Source organism: Macrotis lagotis, chromosome 1, assembly GCF_037893015.1.
Source record: "Macrotis lagotis isolate mMagLag1 chromosome 1, bilby.v1.9.chrom.fasta, whole genome shotgun sequence".
NCBI classification, from domain to species: Eukaryota; Metazoa; Chordata; class Mammalia; order Peramelemorphia; family Peramelidae; genus Macrotis; species Macrotis lagotis.
Window position 1 is genome coordinate 144,742,336 of NC_133658.1, and position 20,195 is coordinate 144,762,530.

General features: G+C 38.5%; 1 protein-coding gene across 2 annotated transcripts in view; it reads left to right on the forward strand.

Annotated features, from left to right (window-relative positions):
* Positions 1-6,834: 6,834 nt before the first annotated feature.
* The window catches only part of LOC141504193 (AP-3 complex subunit mu-2), a 38,907-nt gene continuing 25,546 nt past the window's right edge, over positions 6,835-20,195 (forward strand). For both annotated transcript variants that reach the window (XM_074209023.1, XM_074209024.1), the window contains exons 1-2: positions 6,835-6,866; positions 9,138-9,466. In XM_074209023.1, coding sequence (XP_074065124.1) covers positions 9,194-9,466 — 273 coding nt within the window. In that variant the 5' untranslated portion in view covers positions 6,835-6,866; positions 9,138-9,193. The remainder of the gene's footprint in view (positions 6,867-9,137; positions 9,467-20,195) is intronic.

Here is a 20,195-nt window from a genome sequence, read left to right on the forward strand (position 1 = left end):
ACCAACTCAGCTCTAATCACTTATCCCCTGTTCTATCACAGATCCTCTGGATTATTCCCATTATCTGATTTCTTTACCTTTATTCATGTGCTGCTTAATAAAGCTAGAGAAAAAAAAAAGAGAATTTGTGATTGGATCCACTGCAACTTTATATTACATAATCTCAACTGGACTCTCCCTGCAGTGAGGCCATTCTTTTACACATCCCTAACTGATTCTTTTTTTTCTTTTCTTTCTTTTTTTTTTTAGTTTTTTTGCAAGGCAAATGGGGTTAAGTGGCTTGCCCAAGGCCACACAGCTAGGTAATTATTAAGTGTCTGAGACCGGATTTGAACCCAGGTACTCCTGACTCCAGGGCCGGTGCTTTATCCACTACACCACCTAGCTGCACCCCTAACTGATTCTTTATGCCACTCACTACAGCAGCTCTTTCAAATATTTTAGTACCTCCTCCAGCTTCCCATTGAATCCCTTTTCCACTCCACTTTTAAACCTGCCTTCTCTCCCACCTCATTGGAAAAAAAAATTTGAAGCCTTTTGTTGAGAACTCTCCTTCTTCCTTATCTCACATCACTCAGACATCTCCCCTACTACTTCCTCTTTCATTCCTATCTCTGATGTAGAGATAACCTTTTACAAGTATCTTTTTTTTAACATTCATTTTTAAGTAAGATTTAAGTTACAATTTTTTTCTCTCTTCCACCCTCCTCCCTAAGACAATTTAATACACTACATGCATTCTGGATCCCATCCCATTGAGAATCCAGGAGATTGTCCCCACTAACATTCCTACTCTCTTTTTAATTTTTAATCTTTCCCTATCTGCTGGTTCCTTCCATGGTACCTACAAAAAGTCCAGTGTCTCCCCTAATGTTCAAAAGTCTCCACTTTCTCTCACCATCCCTGCAAGTTTTCCCTCCTTTGCTAAATTCCTTAAGAAAGTCCTTTTCTTTGCCTCTTTTCACTTACTTTTAAACCCTCTGAAGTCTGAATTTCAACCTTCTTTTTTCCATTGAAAGTATCCTCTCCAAAGTTGCCAGCAATCTATTTTTGCCAAATCTAATGGCCTTTTCCTAATCTCATTCTTCTTGATCACATTCTGTAGAGCCTTTGACACCACTGGTCACCACTTCCTCCTGAACATGTCTTCTCTAGGTTTTCAGTACACTGCTCCCTCCTGGTTCTCTTTCCCCTTTCTTAAATGGCCATTTTCCAGTCTCCTTTGCTGGATCTTCATCTGTTTCAGGACAGGTCCTGTTTCAGGACCATCTACACTATCTTGGTGATGTCATTAGCTTCTATAGATTCAATTGTCATCACCATACAAATGTTTCTAGATTTAATTATTTTTAGTTGTTTTTTTCAAAGCAATGGGGCTAAGTGACTTACCCAAGGTCACACAGCTAGGTAATTATTAAATGTCTGGGGCTGGATTTGAACTCAGGTCCTCCAGGGCCAATGTTCTATCCACTGTGCCACCTAGCTGCCCCTTTTTTCCAAGTCTAATTATACAACCTTTGTCTCTCCTGAGATAGATCCTGCATCACCAACTGCTTTTGGGATAGATCAAGTTAGATATCTAGTTGACATCACATATTCAACGTATCCCAAATTCAATTTATTATCTTCTCCTAAAACCTACTTTCTTTTTTTTTTGGTTTTGTTTTGGGGTTTTTTTTTGCAAGGCAGTGGGGTTAAGTGACCTGCTCAAGGTCACACAGTTAGGTAATTACTAAGTGTCTGAGGTCAAATTTGAATTCAGGTCCTCCTGACTCCAGGACTGGTGCTCTATCCACTGTGCCCCCTAGCTACCCCATAAAATCTACTTTCTTCTTTAACTTCCTTATTACTTCCTTCAAGGATATCATCCTTTCTCCCAGTTGCCCATACTCACAACCTCAGTGTCACACTCAGCTCCTCATTTCATCAACTACATATATCTAATATGTTGCTAAATCTTATTTCTAGTTTCACAATATCTCTTTTGCACAATTTCCTTTTCTCCACTTGTACAGTTGTTACTCTAGTATTAACCCTCATCAACATATACCTGGACTATTGCCATAGTCTTTTTTTTTTCATAGAAGCTTTTTAGCAGTAGAATTTCATCTTTAGCAAATAATTTGAAAAACTACTCACCTGCCCCCATTCTAGTTTCCACAATGTCTGGGCTTTCTTAACATGTACATGCTTATGTAAGAAGTTGTTATGTCAGAAATCACAAGGTCCCAGTAAAGTGAAACAAGACAGCTCCTTTCTTTAGGAAACATAATCTGCAGGGCAATGGGTAGCTCTTTTGATTGTGCCACACATGAGCTGACTGAAGCATGTAGCACTGAAGGCTTATAAATCACATCATGAATTACTTTATTTGAGCCACATGGCTACTTCATGAGGTAGACATACCATAACCACCATTTTATTTTGTTGTTTGTTGTTAGATAGTTTTCAGTCATGTCCAACTCTTCCTGACCACATTTGGGGTTTTCTTGGCAAAGATACTAGAGTGGTTTGCCATTTCCCTCTCCAGCTTAGGGTTAAGTGACTTACCTGGGGTTATAAGTGTTTTAGGCCAGATCTGAACTCAGGAAGATGCCATCTGCTGCCCTATACACCAAATTAAATGACTTTTTCAGGTTTTCAAAATCACCATTTGGGGCAGTATTTGAACCCAAAGCTTAACTCCAAGCCCACCACTTTATTTACTAAAGACACTGCCACACACAGGGTAACCTTCAATACACTATTATTACACAAGCAGAGATGTAGAGGTCAGCATTAAAATATCAGATATATATTTATTACTGAACCAAAAAGGTCAGGAGCAGTCTCTACAACAATAAGTTTCTTTATGTCTGTCACTTGGCAGGCAGCTTCCAAAATGGGAGAGTCATAGCATTTACTTCTTATCAGGGGCGGTGGCATGGTGGAGTGTTTGGACTTGGTACAAAACAAACATGAACATCATGGCATTGGCAGTTCTTTCTTTGTGAGTCTAGCTCGGTCTTTCTCTGGAGTCTCTTCTTGGAGCCACACCTAAACTTATGGTCACTTTTCATGAGAACCGACTGAAAAATGAGACAATTTTGCTTTGACTTCTTTGCACACCCCCCCCCCCCCCCAAAAAAAAAACCTCTTGATCTTAGACAAGCCTTAGCAATTGGGATTAAGTAATTTGCCCAGAGTCACATAGCTAGTAAGTATCAAGTGTCTGAGATCAAATTTGAACTCAGGTCTTAACTTCAGGGGTGGTGCTCTATCCACAGCGCCATCTAGCTGCCCCACTTAATTTTTTTTTTGACTTCTTGAAAATTGTGCCCAATGCTTAGACATGTCCTATCAAGATGGGAAGGCTTTCAGAGATCGATTGACTGTATGTTTGCAGATTGAGGACTAATGTACCTGATTTTTATAGAATTTAAAAAAAATTATGAAATTAAGAAATATCAAATAAAATTAGCATTTTCTTGTATGTAATAGATCAGAAAAAAGGATTGTACATGAAATTGTAAACCTTTTATATACAGCTTGCTTTTCTTTTAAAATATATAATAAATTTGGGGCAGCTAGATGGCACAGTGGATAGAGCACTGGCCCTGAGGTCAGAAGACTTGAGTTCAAATCCAGCCTCAGACACTTAATAATTACTTAGCAGTGTGACCTTGGACAAGTCACTTAACCCCATTGCCTTGCAAAAACAAAACAATATATGTAAATATATAATGTAAATTATATGTAATATATAAACTCAACACATAACTTTCACAAAATTGTTCTTGTCTGTAATTCTAGCATTCTTTTCCTTATTCTTCTGGATTTTTTTTTTTAGGTTTTTGCAAGGCAAATGGGGCTAAGTGGCTTGCCCAAGGCCACACAGCTAAGTAATTATTAAGAGTCTGAGACCGGATTTGCATTCAGGTACTTCTGACTCCAGGGCCTGTGCTCTATCCACTGTGCCATCTAGCTACCCCTCTTCTGTTTTTTTTTTAAAGTTTCCAACACAGATTTTTAATTTTTTTCCCTTTCTTCAAGAAAATTGCCAAGGTCACCCTTTGCATACTGGGTCATTGTCAGTCATCTTGACTTTTGTCTTATCTCTAGATTCTCATAATTCTGGTGGAGAGAAAGACATGACTTTGCACAACTCTGCCTCACTTAAATCTGATTCACTTACAAGTCAAGATAGCACTTTCATTGATTCTCATTGAGAATGAAGAACAAACAATAATTTCCTTTCTTAATTCTAATGACTTCCCTCTGTTGATAATTTCTAATTTGTCCTGTATCTAGCTTGCTTGCTGGTTTTCCCTTTAAACTGTGAGCTTCTTGAGAGCAGAGGCTATCTTTTGCCTTTTCTTTCATCTTCAATACTTTGTACAGTGTCTGACACACAGTAGGTGCCTAATAAATTTTTATTGACTTATTTTTTTTGCTAACTTATCTCTAATTCTCTCCTCTTACTCCTCTATCTCCAATTTAAAAATAAAAACAAAAAACTCTGAAACAAATACACAGGTTTTTGTTGTTCTTTTTGCTTAAGCAAACTGTATTTCCACGTTGTCTCTGACTGGAAATTTATGTCTTATTTTGTATTTTGGATCCTTCGCATCTCTCAGGAGGTGGATAATATGCCTTATCATCAGTCCTCCAAAAATGTTGGTGGCCATTGTGTTGATCCAGGTTCTTAAGTTTTTCACAGTTGTTTTCCTTAATGATATTGCAGTCGTCGTGTAAATTGTTCTCCTGTTTCTGTTCATTTCACCCTTCATGAGGTTATTCAAGTCTTCTCAGGTTTCTCTGGAACTTTTCCTTTCTTCATGGTAGTATATTCTATTGCATTCATATACCATATTTTATTCAGCTATTAACCCTTTGATGGGGACACCTTTAGTTTCCAGTTCTTTTCTCTTAAAAAAGAACTGTTATGATTATTTTTGTATATGTTGGATCTTATTTCATTGATATTTGGGGTAAAGGCCCAAGAGTCATACTTCATCATTAAGTTATATTTGAAGCATGATTGTATATTCAGTTTAAGCCTTCTCAATAGGTGGGGGCAAGTAAGAGGGAGAGAGAGTTTGGAACTTAATATTCTAAAAATGAATATTAATAATAAAGAAAAATAGAAAATAAATTCAGTATAGTGACTTTTAGAAAGGTTGGCTATAGAGCAATAAATTTTAGGGACACAACATCTCTCAAAGACTACCTACTAATTTACACAAGAGCTGCATCATGGAGGGAATATAAATAACAAAGAAATTACAGATTCTTGCAGTATAGAAGAAAAAGTAGATTTGATCTTGTGTTGTTTAGGTCTCTAGATACTGACTCTGTCACCTATTATATTAGCTATTTCTCTCAGCTTAAACATTGGCAAATTTGGCCCAAAAAGTGCCATCTATGGTTTCAAGAAAGCAATTAATAAAAAGAAAATGTTGAGTGTCATAGGACCAAGATCTCTGGGATGCTTCTTCCTCTGTAGATTTCCTTCTAACTTGACAGAGTTGCTTGCGTTAATGATTACACTGTTCAACCAGTCCTGAGTTCACCTAACATATAATTTCTTTTAGTTTTGATCTCTACAGATTGTTCAAAAGTATAACTTTGAGGGATTTTGTCAAGCAACCTAGTTCTTTTCAGACTTTTCCGTACCTTTGTCTTCCCTATCTTCACTTCCTATCTTTTATTATATTCATCTCTGCACATGTCCTATGCCCCAAGAAGAAGGTAAAAATCTGTGAGCAAAAGACTTTCATTTTTGCCCTTTTCTCCCCAGTTCCTACTGCAGTGCCTCCTATTCAGTAATGTTTACCAAACAGAATTACCACAATCCAGGTGGATCATGCCTAACAGCATTCCCTTGACCTACCAGTCTAGTTACCTTGTCAAAAAAGGAAATGAGGTCAGTCTGGCATGACTTGTTCCCGACAGTGTCTTTTACTTTTTAACTCTTTGTTTTTCTTACAAACCATCCTATTAGTAACTGAGAGCCAGAAAGGGAAGTGACTTGCCCAGGGTCGCTCAACCAGTTATTGGCAGAGATGGAATGAGCTCTCCTAAACGCCAAGTCCACAGCCCCTTGTTGTATCACTGCGTTATCTAGTTTAGTCTTTTTAGGCACTGCATCAGCATTACATAAGAGTGAAACAGCTCAGTCAATTGTAAAGAATGGTTTTGGAAATCAGATCTGCCAATCGCTAAACATTTAAAATCATGCATGGGATTTAGAGCCGGTAGGGACCCTAGGAATCATCTAGTCTAAAACCACCTCATTTTCTAGACAGGGAAGCTGAGATGCTTAGACTTGCTCAAGGTCATACAAGTAATATGTGGTGGTCAGAATTCGAACCCCGGGTTCTTGGCTGTAGGTCCATCCCCCATGCTGATCAAATAAATAGTTTCCCTGCGCACATTGTGCATAGGATGGACTTGCTTCAAAGCTGGCATCTCGTCCTGCCCCGGTTTCCATGCGGGAAGCTGCGACACTCAGCTGCCCAGGATGCTGAAAATAGGGCACCCTCCCGCAGACCTGCCCCAGAGCGCCGGGCTCCGCCCAGCCGCCCTCTCCGCCCGGCCAATCAGAGGCCCGAGCGACTGGGCAGCCCCAATCACAGGTGGCACCAACGCAACCCATCACCCAGCTCGGAGCCCGCAGGCCCTGGAGGAGGCTCCTCAGGGCGGGGCCAGCCAGAGGGCGGAGGAGGAGAAGAATGACAGACCCAATCAGCGACTCCCTCCTCTCGCTGCTCTGAGGGCGGAGCGCGGGGCGGCCGCCTGGGCCAATGAGCGCAGGGGAGGGCGGGGCGCGATGACGGGAGGGGGCGGGGCTTGCGAGCGCGGCGGAGCGGGGCGGCCGGAGCCGGGTGAGGGGCCTTGGGTTTGCGCGGGGCCGGGCCGGGCCGGGCCGGGGCGGCGCGACCACCTCGTCCGCCGGGGACCGAGGGTCCGGGGAGGCCCCGGGCGGGGCTCGGAGGGGAAGCGGCGCGTTCCCGGGGGCGACGGAGAGAGCCAGGGTCGTGCCCGGCTTCCGAAGCCGACCCTCCGGAGGGCGACGTGCGGGGAGGGGGTGGGGAGGAGAGCTCCGCGCCAAGGCGAAGCCGGGCCGGGGGCTCGGGAGCCTGCCCGGAGCTGGCGGGGGCGGGGGTGGGGGAGCCTGCGGGCAGGGAAGGGGGTGGCAAGCTTCGTTGCCATGGCAGCGGACCGATGGAACCTGGGAAGGCCCGTACTCCGGTCCTCCGCCCAGCCCTCCCCTCCCCATCCATCCCTCCTGCCGTGTCAGCCGGGCCCACCGCGTGGGATGACCGGGTCTGGCATCGTCCACTGTCTCCAACCCCGCCACCCAGCCACCCATCCACCTCCCTCCATCCTCCATCCTCCATTCCCCCATCCCTCCATCCTCCATTCCCCCATCCTTCCATCCTCCATCCCCCATCCCTCCATCCTCCATTCCCCCATCCTTCCATCCTCCATCCTCCATCCTCCATCCTTCCATCCTCCATTCCTCCACCCCTCCATCCTCCATCCCTCCATCCTCCATCCCTCCATCCTCCATCCCTCCATCCTCCATTCCCCCATCCCTGCATCCTCCATCCTCCATCCCTCCATCCTCCATTCCCCCATCCCTGCATCCTCCATTCTCCATCCTCCATCCTCCATTCCCCCATCCCTCCATCCTCCATCCTCCATCCCTCCATCCTCCATCCCTCCATTCCCCATCCCTCCATCCTCCATTCCTCCATTCCCCCATCCCTCCATCCCTCCATCCTCCATCCCTCCAAACTTCCATCCCTCCATCCTTCCATCCCTTCATCCTTCCAAACCTCATCCCTCCATCCTCCATCCCTCCATCCCTCCCTCATCCCTCCATCCTTTCATCCCTCCATCCCTTACTCCCTTGCCACCTCCTCCCTCCATTCCTATCACCTGCTGAGGTTCTCACTCTCCTGCTCCTTTTCCTTTGTAACTTTGGGGAGCTGAGCCATTGAGGAGCTTTGTAACAGTTTTAAGTAGAACTCACCCCTGCCCCTGCTCAGCCATATTGAAAACTAGCTCTCTTTCCCTCTTTCCCAGTCCCTTTCTGTCTCCCTCTTTCTTTTCCTCTCCCCCTCCTTCCCTCCCCCTCATTCTCTCTCCCTTTCTCTTTTTTTCCTTTCTCTCTCTTTCTATCCTCCCTCTTTCTCTCTCAGAGATAAAGGGATGTTGCTGTGGCAGTAAAAGTCTGAACTGCTAAACCTCAGAAAGTTAATTTTTGTGTAGAGTATGGTCAACTTGGTAAAATAAACTATTGACCTAAGGCAGCTAGACAGGGTGTCTATACAGCGTTGAGCTTGAATGGGTTAAAGCTGCATTTTGTGACAGACTAGGCTACAGGAGTATAGTGGAAATAACAGAACTTGATGTTAAAACCAGATTCCAGTTTTTACTCGTTGAACCTGGGGCAAATTACTTATCCTTAGTGGGACTCAGTTTACATAGCTGTAAAACAAAGAGATTAGGTCATCTTGAATTTTTAAGCTTTACAATTTATGATTATGAACTAAATGTACCTTGTGAATCAAGGTAAGAGTACAAAACTTTTTCAGGATAAGTGGCTACTTGTTTTATCAAAACTTTGTAGCTTTCTCATACCTAGTACAATGTATTTTTTACAGTCAGCTCCTAATACAAGGTGTTGCAAAAGCCTTAGTGCAGTGTTTAAAAGTTATTAGAGCTTAAAGCTTCAATTAGTTTTTAAATGATCAATGTTTAAAACATTACACTAAAACTTTTGGGAACCTATATTTGTTAAATAAGGAGTACAGGCAAACGTAAGGCAGAGTACTTCCCCGTAAATAATTTACATTCTTTTGGGAGTCAATAAGTAAGTGCATTCAAAATGAAATAATAAAAGATTGAAATGATAATTCAGTATAATAGAAGAGATACTATGCAAGATGATTTATAATCAATTACTACCAGAAACCACACAAATAATTGTTTAAAAAAATGAAAGTAGCTATTAGTATTATTGAGAGGTTGGAATGTCTCATGATTTTTGATGGATAGGCATTATTTGGATAGTGTTAAAAAGGAGAGGGTGGGTATTCCAGACAGATAAAGCATCACTCTCTTACTTAACTCATTTTGTTTTCCAGAGTTGAATCAAGTCCCTGAGTCATTTATACAGAAAAAAGACTTTCCTTCTCTCATCATGATTCACAGCCTGTTCTTGATCAACTCCTCTGGGGATATTTTTCTCGAGAAGCACTGGAAAAGTGTGGTTAGTCGTTCTGTTTGTGATTACTTTTTTGAGGCCCAGGAGAGAGCTACTGAGGCAGAAAATGTGCCTCCTGTGATTCCTACTCCTCATCACTATCTCTTAAGTGTTTATCGCCACAAGATCTTTTTTGTGGCTGTGATCCAGACAGAGGTGCCACCCCTTTTTGTCATTGAGTTCCTTCATCGAGTGGTAGACACATTCCAGGTGAGTGAATTGGGACTTACTTGTAATCTTTTAAAAATTTACAGTTGACCAGTTCTGTTGCATTCACCTTTAGCAATATCAATATTGAGGGAAATGTCTTCCCAAGAGACTCTTGCTATTATTCTATTCAACAAAGAAGCAGCTTAATAACTGATGAAAATTATGCTTTGATCACTTTTAACTAACTACTTCTAAAATGATAAAACCAAGTACCTTTAGAATAGGAAGAACAATTACACTCAAAGTTGGATACTCCCTCAAACACCATGTAAACCTGTCTTTGACCAGGCATACTTGGATGATACTAGAGTTGCTACTGGATCACAGCTGTTTCAGTTCTTCTGACTAGTTTGAATTTCATTTTCCTTTTTAATCTATATGACTAGAAATTTCATTTTATAGTATGGTTCTCAATAGAAGCTAACCACATTAATAAATTGCCTTGAATTACATAACAATGATAGCCATGGAGGATTTTAAAGAGAAAAGAAACCAACTAAGTAAATATTTTTTTACAAATTTTGTTTCACATAGCAAACAATTTCACAAACAAATAATCAACAAGTTATAGTCATTGAAAAGTTAAGGAAAACAGCATAAAGGAGTATATGTAAATTTTATACTTTGTAATTTAGCATTTAAAAGAAAGGAAAGGCAGGTGCTTTAATAAGTTAGTGCCACAATTTAGTTATTATTGTAGCAGCATACCAGCTGCAGGGGTGAATAATTTGGACAAATAGCATTGTTTATAGCTTGTGACTGAGCCCATAATGGGGAAGCTAGATGGCACAGTGAATAGAGTGCTGGGCATCTTCCTGAGTTTAAATCTGGCCTCAGATACTTAAATAGCTGTGTGACTGTGGGCAAGTCACTTAACCTTCTTTGCCTCAGTTTCTTCATCTGTAAAATGATCTGGAAAAGGAAATGGCAAACCACTCCAGTATCTTTGCCAATAAAATCCCAGATGAGTGTCATGAAGAGTTGGACATGACTGAATAATACTGAAGTGTTCATAATGCTAGTGAAAAAACTTTATTTCTGATAGAAATCTAAGAAGATTTCATTACTAAATTAGTTTCTATAGCTTTTAAGTTTCACAAGGTAGTGTCTTCAAAGGGAGACAGGCTTCAAGTCTTTAAGGAGAAAGTTAGGCAATACAAGACCATTAATACAATGTAGAATGCAAGTTTCTCACTTATTTTGAGCAATTTAGCCAAGGTCTGACTTCAGACAGTAAAATCTACTGAACTTTGATTCCTTCCAAATCAAACTTTCTGCTCAGTTTTCATGATCAGCATTTTCATTGTAATAAGAAGTAAGAACTATTTGATTTAACTTTTGCATCATGTGAGTTCTGGAATTAGCTATATGAATAAAGAAGTTGGAGAACTGGCCGAGAAGAATGAACACTGAAACATTTAATACAAATGAAGAGCATAGCCAAAGATCAGCTGTATCACATGCTTAAAGTTTCTTTGATTCCAAGAAAAGCTAAACCATATTTTATAATCTTAATTTAGTATATACATATGCATAATACACACACAGACTCCTAAAGGTTTGTAGTACAGAAAAATGAGCAATTCTGAGATATTTAAATTGACATGGAACACTACTACTTCTATACTTCAGAGTAGTATCATTTCGTCTGTAATGCAGATCATAATCAACCAGTTAATAAACATTTATTATGCACTTATTATGTGCTATTCACTGTACTAAGTTGTAGGGATACAAAGTGACAAAAGACAGTCTCTACCCTCAAGGAGTTTTCAATCTATTTGGGTAGACAACATACAGATAGATATACAAATTAAACGATAAACAGGAGAAATAAGAAATAGTTAACAGGAGGAGGGCACTAGAATTAAGAGGAGTTGGGGAAGGATTCCTCTAAAAGGTGGGATCTTAGTTGGGACTTAAATGAAGCCAGAGAGGTCAGTAGTTAAAACAGAGGAGGGAGAGCTTTTCAGGTGGGGGGCGAGGTAGCCAAGGAAATTGCCCAGATAGAGTGGTGTTTTTTTGGTGGAACAGTCAGGAGCTAAATACCACTGGATTTAAGAGTACATATTGGAGAGTGTAATGTAAGGAAAATAGGAGAAATAGGTTATAAAGGACTTTTAATGCCAAACAGAATATTTTGTATTTGATCTTGGAAACAATAGGAAACTAATGGAATTATTGAGGAGGGGTGGGTGATGGCATTGTCAGACCTTTATTTTAGGAAAATTGGAGTGGAGAAAGATTTGAGGCAGACAGACCCACTAGTAGGTCATTGTAGTCCAGGGCTGTGTGTGTGTGTGTGTGTGTGTGTGTGTGTGTGTGTATGGTATTCTAGGATCATGGAGCCAGAAAATGTCCTGAGGCAATATTTGAACTCATGTATTATTGGTGCTGTGCCTCTTAGCTACATTCTAGAGTGAAATGAAGTAGATGGAGTGATCCTCAATGGAGGAGAGGTTGTCAAATGATGGTGTCCAATGATCAGTTTGCTCTTCCTCTTGACCCAATTTTTTGGAATTTATTAGAGAAGGAGTATCCAGGACTAAAGAGGGAAACCAGAGATACATTGTCTTCTGGAGAAAGTCAAGAAATCCAGGATTAAGGGGAATTAACAATAGGGTGGAAGTTTTAGAAGATACAGTAGAATGGGAGAGTCAAAGAAGATGAAGACTTTTGAAGAAGACTGAGATAATTAAGGATGAGCATAAAGGGATACATAAAATAGGGAGAGGATTTTCACTTCCGAAGTCATTTACTCTACCTGAATCTCTAGGATGAAAAATATCGTACCTGAGAATTTGGCCACCACAGCATGTGGAAAAATCCTTACTAGTTGATCAGAGGTCCAATGGATAAACCACTTTTGATGTCTGAATACAGAGTCATTAAGGGTTCTTTGACTATTTAGGGCCCCCAGAGGCCTAGGATGTTTATAATTTTGAGACCCTGAGGGCAGAGAGAGAGAATAACATGATGATGGATACTTGAAACCTGGACTAAATTCAGAATTCAGGGCCATTTAACAGTAGGATGAAGCACACCCAGAAGATACTCCACCTTTGGAGCAGACATTAAGCTCCCAATCCCTGAGTTCTGGAAAGTAAAGGCTTCTTAAGTACCTTTGATATGCTTAGGCTTAGGATATGGGAAGACTTGGAGCAGGTCCTTTACTGCCCTGCCCCCTCAAGACTTAAGCAAAGAGATATAAGAGCAAAGGGGAATTTGTTAACAACAGGAGGGGATAGAAGAAAATATAGTGAGTAGGATAGCAGAAGATTTTGTACTTTGAAGGAGTAGGGCCTAGGGAGGAGTGTAAGGTAGGAAGGGAAGATTTGTGAATGCGGATACTTGATCTATGATAGCTAATGTTTAATAACTGAACATTCTTTGTTTAAATGCCCACATATGATACTTTATCTTATCCTGATATAACGGTTTCTGTGGCAAAACATGTGACAGCTAGTTAACATCCGCACAGCAACTATACATGACTGATTATAATACAGGAAGTAGAAAAGTTGCTCAATCTAGTTAAACCACAGAGGAGTTTAGGAAGACAAAAATTTAGTTAGGTTTCAGGTTTGGTTTTCCAGAGTAATCAGACAAGTCCTAAATTTTATGTCTTACTTGAAAAGTGGTATTACATTGCATTTAAAACTAGGTTAATATATTGATACAAAAGGATTTACTTTGAAATTGTTATACCTTAGAAGCATCTTTTCCAAGGTCTTGGGTGACATCAAGTCTTAAGATTTTTTAAAAAAATACATCTGGGATAAAAATTTGATAACTGCAGGTAAAACTTCTTTTGTCCTTAACTCCCCATTTTAGTAGGAAAGACTTGTTTTAGTAAGGACAGATCTTATCTAAGGCTGTGGAACCCAGAGTTTCAGAGTCAAAGAATTAGAATTTCTTTTTTTAATTTATTTTCCAATTACATTAAAAGCATTAATCCTTTTACATATTTTTGAATTCCACATTTTTCTTTTTTTTTGTTTTGATGTTTTATTTTTCCAATTACATGTTCTGAAAGTTTTCCAACATTTATTTACTTTACTTGAGTAGAATAAATTGCATATATATGTCACACCTTTTTCTACCACCCTCCTCTCCTCAGTGACAAATAGTCTAGTAAAAATTGTACATGTTCATTTGTATTTAACATGTTTACCACATTAATCATTTTTGTATGGGGAATTAGGATTGCAGGTAAAGAAAGAAAACTATGGGATAGGAAGGAAAAACATAAGAGAAATTTTTAAAAATGGACATAGTATCCATTCAGTTTCTGTGTTGAGTTTTTTTTGGTTGTTTGTTGTTTTGTTTTCCTCTGGATGTGGATAAAGTTACCATAACAGGTCTCCCAGGGTTGTCCTAGATCTCTGAACTGCTGAGAGGAACTGCATCTATCATAGCTGATCAACTCATAATGTTGTTGTTAATGTGTACAATGTTCTCTTCATTCTGCTTCCTTCACTCAACATGAGTTCATGTAATTCTTTCCATGATTCTCTAAAGTCTGACCATTCATGATTTCTTATAAAATAATTCTACTTCATAATGTTTATATACCATAACTTGTTCAGCCATTCACCAATTGATGGGCATCACCTCAATTTCCAATTCTTTGCCTTTACAAAAAAGAATTACTATAAATATTTTTGAACAAATGGAACTTTTCTCACTTTTTAAATGATTTCTTTTGAATATAGACCTAGTACTGGTATTCCTGAGTCAAAGGGTAATATATATATATAAACTAAATACCAGGTAGTTTTGAAAGGGAGGTACCCTAGTAGCTGAGTCAGGGGAGTCAGGAAAAGCCTCTTTTAAGAGGTAATGTTTGAACAAAACTTTGAAGGAAACTAGGCATTCTAAGAGGCAGAGGTGAGGAATTCATGGGAGACAGCTTATACAAAGGTATGGAGATGGGAAATGGTATGTTGTGTGTGCGAGGAGCAGGAAGAAAGTCAATTTGGTGGGATCAAGGAGTACTTGAAAGTGAGTAATATATAATAAGGCTAGACAGCTAGGTTGGAGCCAGTTGTAAAGACTTTAAATGTCAGAGTAATTATATTTGATCCTGGAGCCAATGGAATTTATTGAGTAGGGGAGTGACATGTTCTGATCTGTGTTTTAGGAATATCACTTTGGCAGCTCTGTAGCGAATGGATTGAAGAGTTAAGGGGCAGGTGGTTTGTAATTTTCTCTGGAGACATGTGACTTCTCTGAGGCACTTTTCCAAGATTGTTTGGAGGGGAATTTGGGAAGACTTCAGGGAGTTCCTTTCTCATTCTGTTGTGTTGGCACAAGAAGTCCTTCTTTCTTTGTTCTTTAACAAAATGCTCTTTGCCATACTAAACTTTACTGATTCTCAGATTTCCACATAAAAATATATCTTCTTAATTTATAGTGTTCTTCTTGTCACCCAGATGAACCTCCATTATTACCCATCCCATTTCTTTAGAATAAGATATACCTTACCAGAACTGTATTCTAATCTTAGATCCAATCATATCAAATCTTAGGAATATCTATGAGATAAAATATGATTATTCATATTATGGTTTCTAAATTAACTTATATATTGGAAAAACTAAATATCTCATAGTATACACATAGTAGGAAAAACAAATCAAATAAAGTAGAGATCAAAGGGTTCTTTTGTGCCTCAGGTGTAAAGTGTTTTTATAAACCCTGAAGAGCTATATACATTTCAGTATTATTATTGTTCTTCTCATTTTATAATTAATCAGTTATAGATAGGGTGATAGTCTATTGTTCCTTTCATGCTTAATGCTTTTTGAACTATTGAGGTGGATAAAGTGATTGCATTTCATAAATGTATAAAACTGTTGTGATATAAGCAGCTTTTCCCTCTTTACATGTTTGCACATTAATCATTTTGTGTATGAGAAATTAGGATTAAGGGTAAAGAAATAAAACTATTAGATAGGAAGACAAATGAAAATTCTGGATCTCAAAGGTTTTTTTTTAATCCCAAATCCTTTCTTAAACCTCTCCTACTCATTAGACAGGCATAAAATATGATACCCATTATACATGTGAAGTCATACAAAATATATTTCTACATTAGCTATGTTACAAAACAAAAACAAAAATCAAGAAAGATAAAGTCAAAAATATATTTCAATCTGGGCTGAGAATTCATCATTTCTCTCTCTGGAGGTAGATGGCATTTTTCATCATAATTCCTCTGGAATAGTTATGGATCACTGTATTGATCAGAGATGCTAAATTTTTCATAACTGATCATTCTTATAATATCATTGTTACTATGTACAGTATTCTAGTTCTGCTCACTTGTTGCAAAAATTTTAAAGTATCACATAAGCTGGAACCACATATTATAAAGGTTATATATTATGACCAGGGTTGTATGAAGGTTTATACAAGGAATGTAGATTGGTTCAACAAAAGGAAGACTAGAAATACAATAAACCATCTTAACAGTAGAAATAGTTTTTTAAAACTATGGTGTCAATAGATGCTTGAAAGGATTTTGGCAAAATATAATCAGATTTTTATTAAAAACTCTAGAAATCAATATAATAAATGACTTTTCCCTTAAGATCAAAAGTAAAGCAAGGAAATCCATTATTATCACTCTTTTAACAGTATTAGAAATACTAGAGAAAAAAAATTGAGGAAAGGTAGTAAACTTTGAAAAGGTTTTTTTTAAAAAAAAAAAGGCAAAAAAGCCAGTCCCTGATCTCAAGGGGAAAAATCTAGTGAGGAAAATCTTGACACCCCCAGGGAGAAGCATGGTGGAAAACATTTAGTAAACATCAAGAGAAACAGAAACAAGCTAAATTGTCTTCAGAACATACAAGGACACCCTAAACAGAAAGAGGAACTAGATGAAAAAGTTAAAGAAAGAAATCACAGGATTGGCAGAGTATTCTAGAGTAATAGAAAACTTCAATTATCTGGATATCAATTATCTGGATATTTGCTGGAGTTCTCTCACTATGTCAAAAGGGGAGTATTTTATAATTTCTTTTCTTGGCCTTAGTGGTCACTGACCTTCATCCTTCAAAAGGTGAAGAAATCAACATAGAAAAAACTCTATTCTGGATCTGATTCTCACCATTGATAACACATTATAGAAATGAAATTAATATAAACCTTAGAAAAGAGTGACCATTCCACCTAAAAGTTTGTGATAGAAAAGGAGAAAATTGAACATACCTTGAAATGAATTTAAAATTTGAGGAAAGGAGATTTCAAATGGGTCAGGATAAGAACAGTTATGAATTTTATGGACTGAAATTGTAAAGGACAAGTTAGCCCAGAAGAGATGGGCAACTTTCAAGAATGATATTCTCATGACATAGAAATGGAGGAAAAGAGAAAGTTCTCTAAAGAGACAGATGTTTTTGCACAGAGAATTAAGTGACCAAATGGATCCCTAAAAAAAGCACAGTTGGAAGCAAAGATAGGTTATAGATGATTAAATACAAAAGTTTAGAATAGTAGTGGGGGGTGGTTGAAAGTTCAGAATGAGCAAAGGCTAGAAGGAAAATTAAGAACAACAAAGGGATGGTTGGAATCCAAGAGGAATTAAATCACTGTTCTGAGTACACGGGGACATTAGGTAGAGCAGCTGAACTATTACTGTGCATTTGTTTTGTCTGCAAGAAAATTGCTCTTTGGACTGTAAAAGACAATATTAAAATGGTTAATAGAGAATTGGTACCTAAAATAAGTATCCGATATTAGTAAGGTGACTTATTCTAATAAATATTTAAAAATTACAGTACTACAAAGCACTGGAGATAAAATCAAAAAGAAAAGCAGTATCCATCCTTAAGGACTTTATATTGTAATGAGAAGATAGCACATATCCATATGTGATCATTTGAGGGAAGAAAGAATTAGCAAACATATCAAGAGAGGCTTCCTATAGGTAGTAGCAAAAAAATTTCTGAACTTTGAAAGAAGCTAGGGATTCTAAGAGATGGAAGAGTGCATTTCAGGTGGTGTGAGAGACAATCTGTGCAAAGGCACAGTCCAGAAGTGGTAGTTATATACAGGCAATATTAAATAATCCACTTGGACTGATATATAGGGTCCATAAAGGACTCTTGTGTAACGAGCTTGGAAAGACAAGCTGGAGTCCAGTCATGGCTTAAAGTACCCCCCAAAGGAAGATTGTCTTTTTCCAGCGACAATAGGGAGCCATTGTAGTTCCTTGAGAGGGGGAATGACACAGTCAAACCTGTGCCTTAGAGGTATCAATTTGGCTACTTTGTGGAGAATACATTTGAGAGAGGAGAAAAGAAGATAGATACAAGATGTTGAGAATGTTAGACTGATTTGGCAATAGATTATATATGTGAAAATCCAGAAGTAAAAAGTCAAAAATAACTTCATAGTGGATGACTGGCAGGATGGTGATACTGTCAGCAGAAATAGGAAAGTTAGAAAGAGGAATAAATTAAAGTGGGGGGGGCAGATAATGAGATAAAAGAATCTTATAAAGAATCTTATAAAGCTGCCCTTTTGTCATAAAGACTAGATGAAGACACAAAGGAAATTTATTCTCCAGTATTAAAAGGGCAATCAGATGCATTGCTGATTCACCATCATTGATCCATAATAGACTAGAGAATGGAAGAGATATTGTTGAACTGGAGAAGAACAAATATTTTCCCCAATGTTACCTCCAACACACCATCTTGTTGTCTAGACTAGATGACTAGTTCCCCCCACCCGTCTTCCTCTCCCCCCACAAAAACCTTGCAAATTTTAAGCCAGTGAATTTAATTTCAGTTTCCAGAAAATTCTAGAACATATTATCAAAGGGCTACTGATCATTTCAAAAAGGAAGCGGTGATCATGAAGAACCAATGTGACTTCTTTAAGAATAGGTTATATCAGATCAAATTAAATTCCTTTTTTTTTTTGGACAACGTTGTTTGACTGGTTGATTGGAAGATGCTTTAGATACAATTAATTTATTTTGAGATTGGGTCTCCCTTTATTGCTCAAATTAAAAGTTCAGCAACAATTCAGAGGCCTAATCCTGAAACTAATTAGCAAAGAAATTTTAACCTATTTTTTAATGTGATTTGGCCCTCATTTATTTAGACTTATTGCAAATCTATGAGTTGCTTTGACTCAAAGCTTTCAGTCCCAAGCTCTATCAGTTTTGTTGTTATTATTCAATCCTTTTTCAGTTCCTATTCAGTGTTCAACTCTTCATGACCCCATGTGTCAAAGATCCCAATTAAATTAATATTTTTACTTATTCTTTTTCATAAGTAAAGGATGGTAAGACTAAATAACTATAAGCTACTCTGAGTCAATGTTGTGATATTGTAGCCAAAAACCATAAAAAATTCAGCCTTGGGTTGCTTTATGTTATAAGAGACAGAATACTATGTACAGGACTAGAAAGGTGATAATTCAGCTCTGCTCCACCCTAGTCAAACCCATAGCTAGAATATTGTGTTCAGTTCTGCAGGTCATATTTTAAAAAGTAAATTTATAAGCTGGCAAATATACAAGAGAGAGCAACCAGGGTGATGAAGTGTCTAGAGATCATGTTAGGTGAGAATCAGTTGGATTGGATAGGCTAGAGGCAGACTTGAGACTGAAGATGTTTCAACTTTCAAGGACTATCCTGAAGTATTTAAAGGACTGTGACATGGAAGAGGACTTGGAATCCCTTGACCTATCCCAAAGGGTAGAACTTTAAAACCATTGGGTGGAAGTTGGCAAAGAAGCCAATTGGGTTTTAGGAATAATTTTTTCACAATTGGAGCTCTCCAGAGCAGAAGGAACTACTTAAGTAATTGACTAATTTTCCCTCATTAGCAGTCTCTAAGCAAAGCCTGAATGACCAGTGTGTTAGGTATGTAGTAAGGTGAATGCTTGCTTAGGTATCATACAATTGGTTAGATCATCTCTGAGATTGTTTCCAACTCTGATAAGTCTATATAACCTTTAACATAGACCAGGAGAGGCTCAGTAGAGCATAATTGTTTTCAATATTTGCCAGACTTTCAATAGAAATAAAGAGTAGATTTGATCTATGTTACTCCAGAAGACAGAACTAGGGACCAGAGAGTACAGATTTCAAGGACATAGGTTTTTGGCTCAGCATAAGAAATACTTAGGACTGTCCAGTAGTGAAACAGACTGACTCTTAAGGAAATAAGTTCCTTTTCACTAGAGGTGTTCAAGAAAAGGTTGACTGACTATTTGTCAAAGGTATTCATAGAATCCCCAGAGCTGGAAGGAATATAATCTAGACTAAACTTTACTTGAAGCACCAATTCACTCTATAATGGTTATCCATCAATAGACAACAGAGAGTAGGCCTCTAAGTTAGGAAGATCTAGATTTGAGTCCGGTAGCTGTGTGATCCTAGGCTAGTCATAGCTTCCAGTCAACCTTAAGACTATAAGAGGCAAAGCAATTGGCTAGTCTATATTGATAGAGGAAGTTTCCTCCCTGGAAATTTTTCTTGCCAATATAATCACAAGTCCAAACCAAAAAAAGAGGCACAGGGTTCAGAATTAGTAATTAATACTTACATGGTCAGACTACATCTGGAATAGTATTCATTTCTATGGTACAGTTTAGGTTGGGCATTGACAGATTGGAGCTTATCTGAAGGAAAGCAACAAGAATACTAAGGAAGCTAGAAACCATGTTTAGTTCTCCAGTCAAAGGAGTGAGGGATGTTTAATCTGGA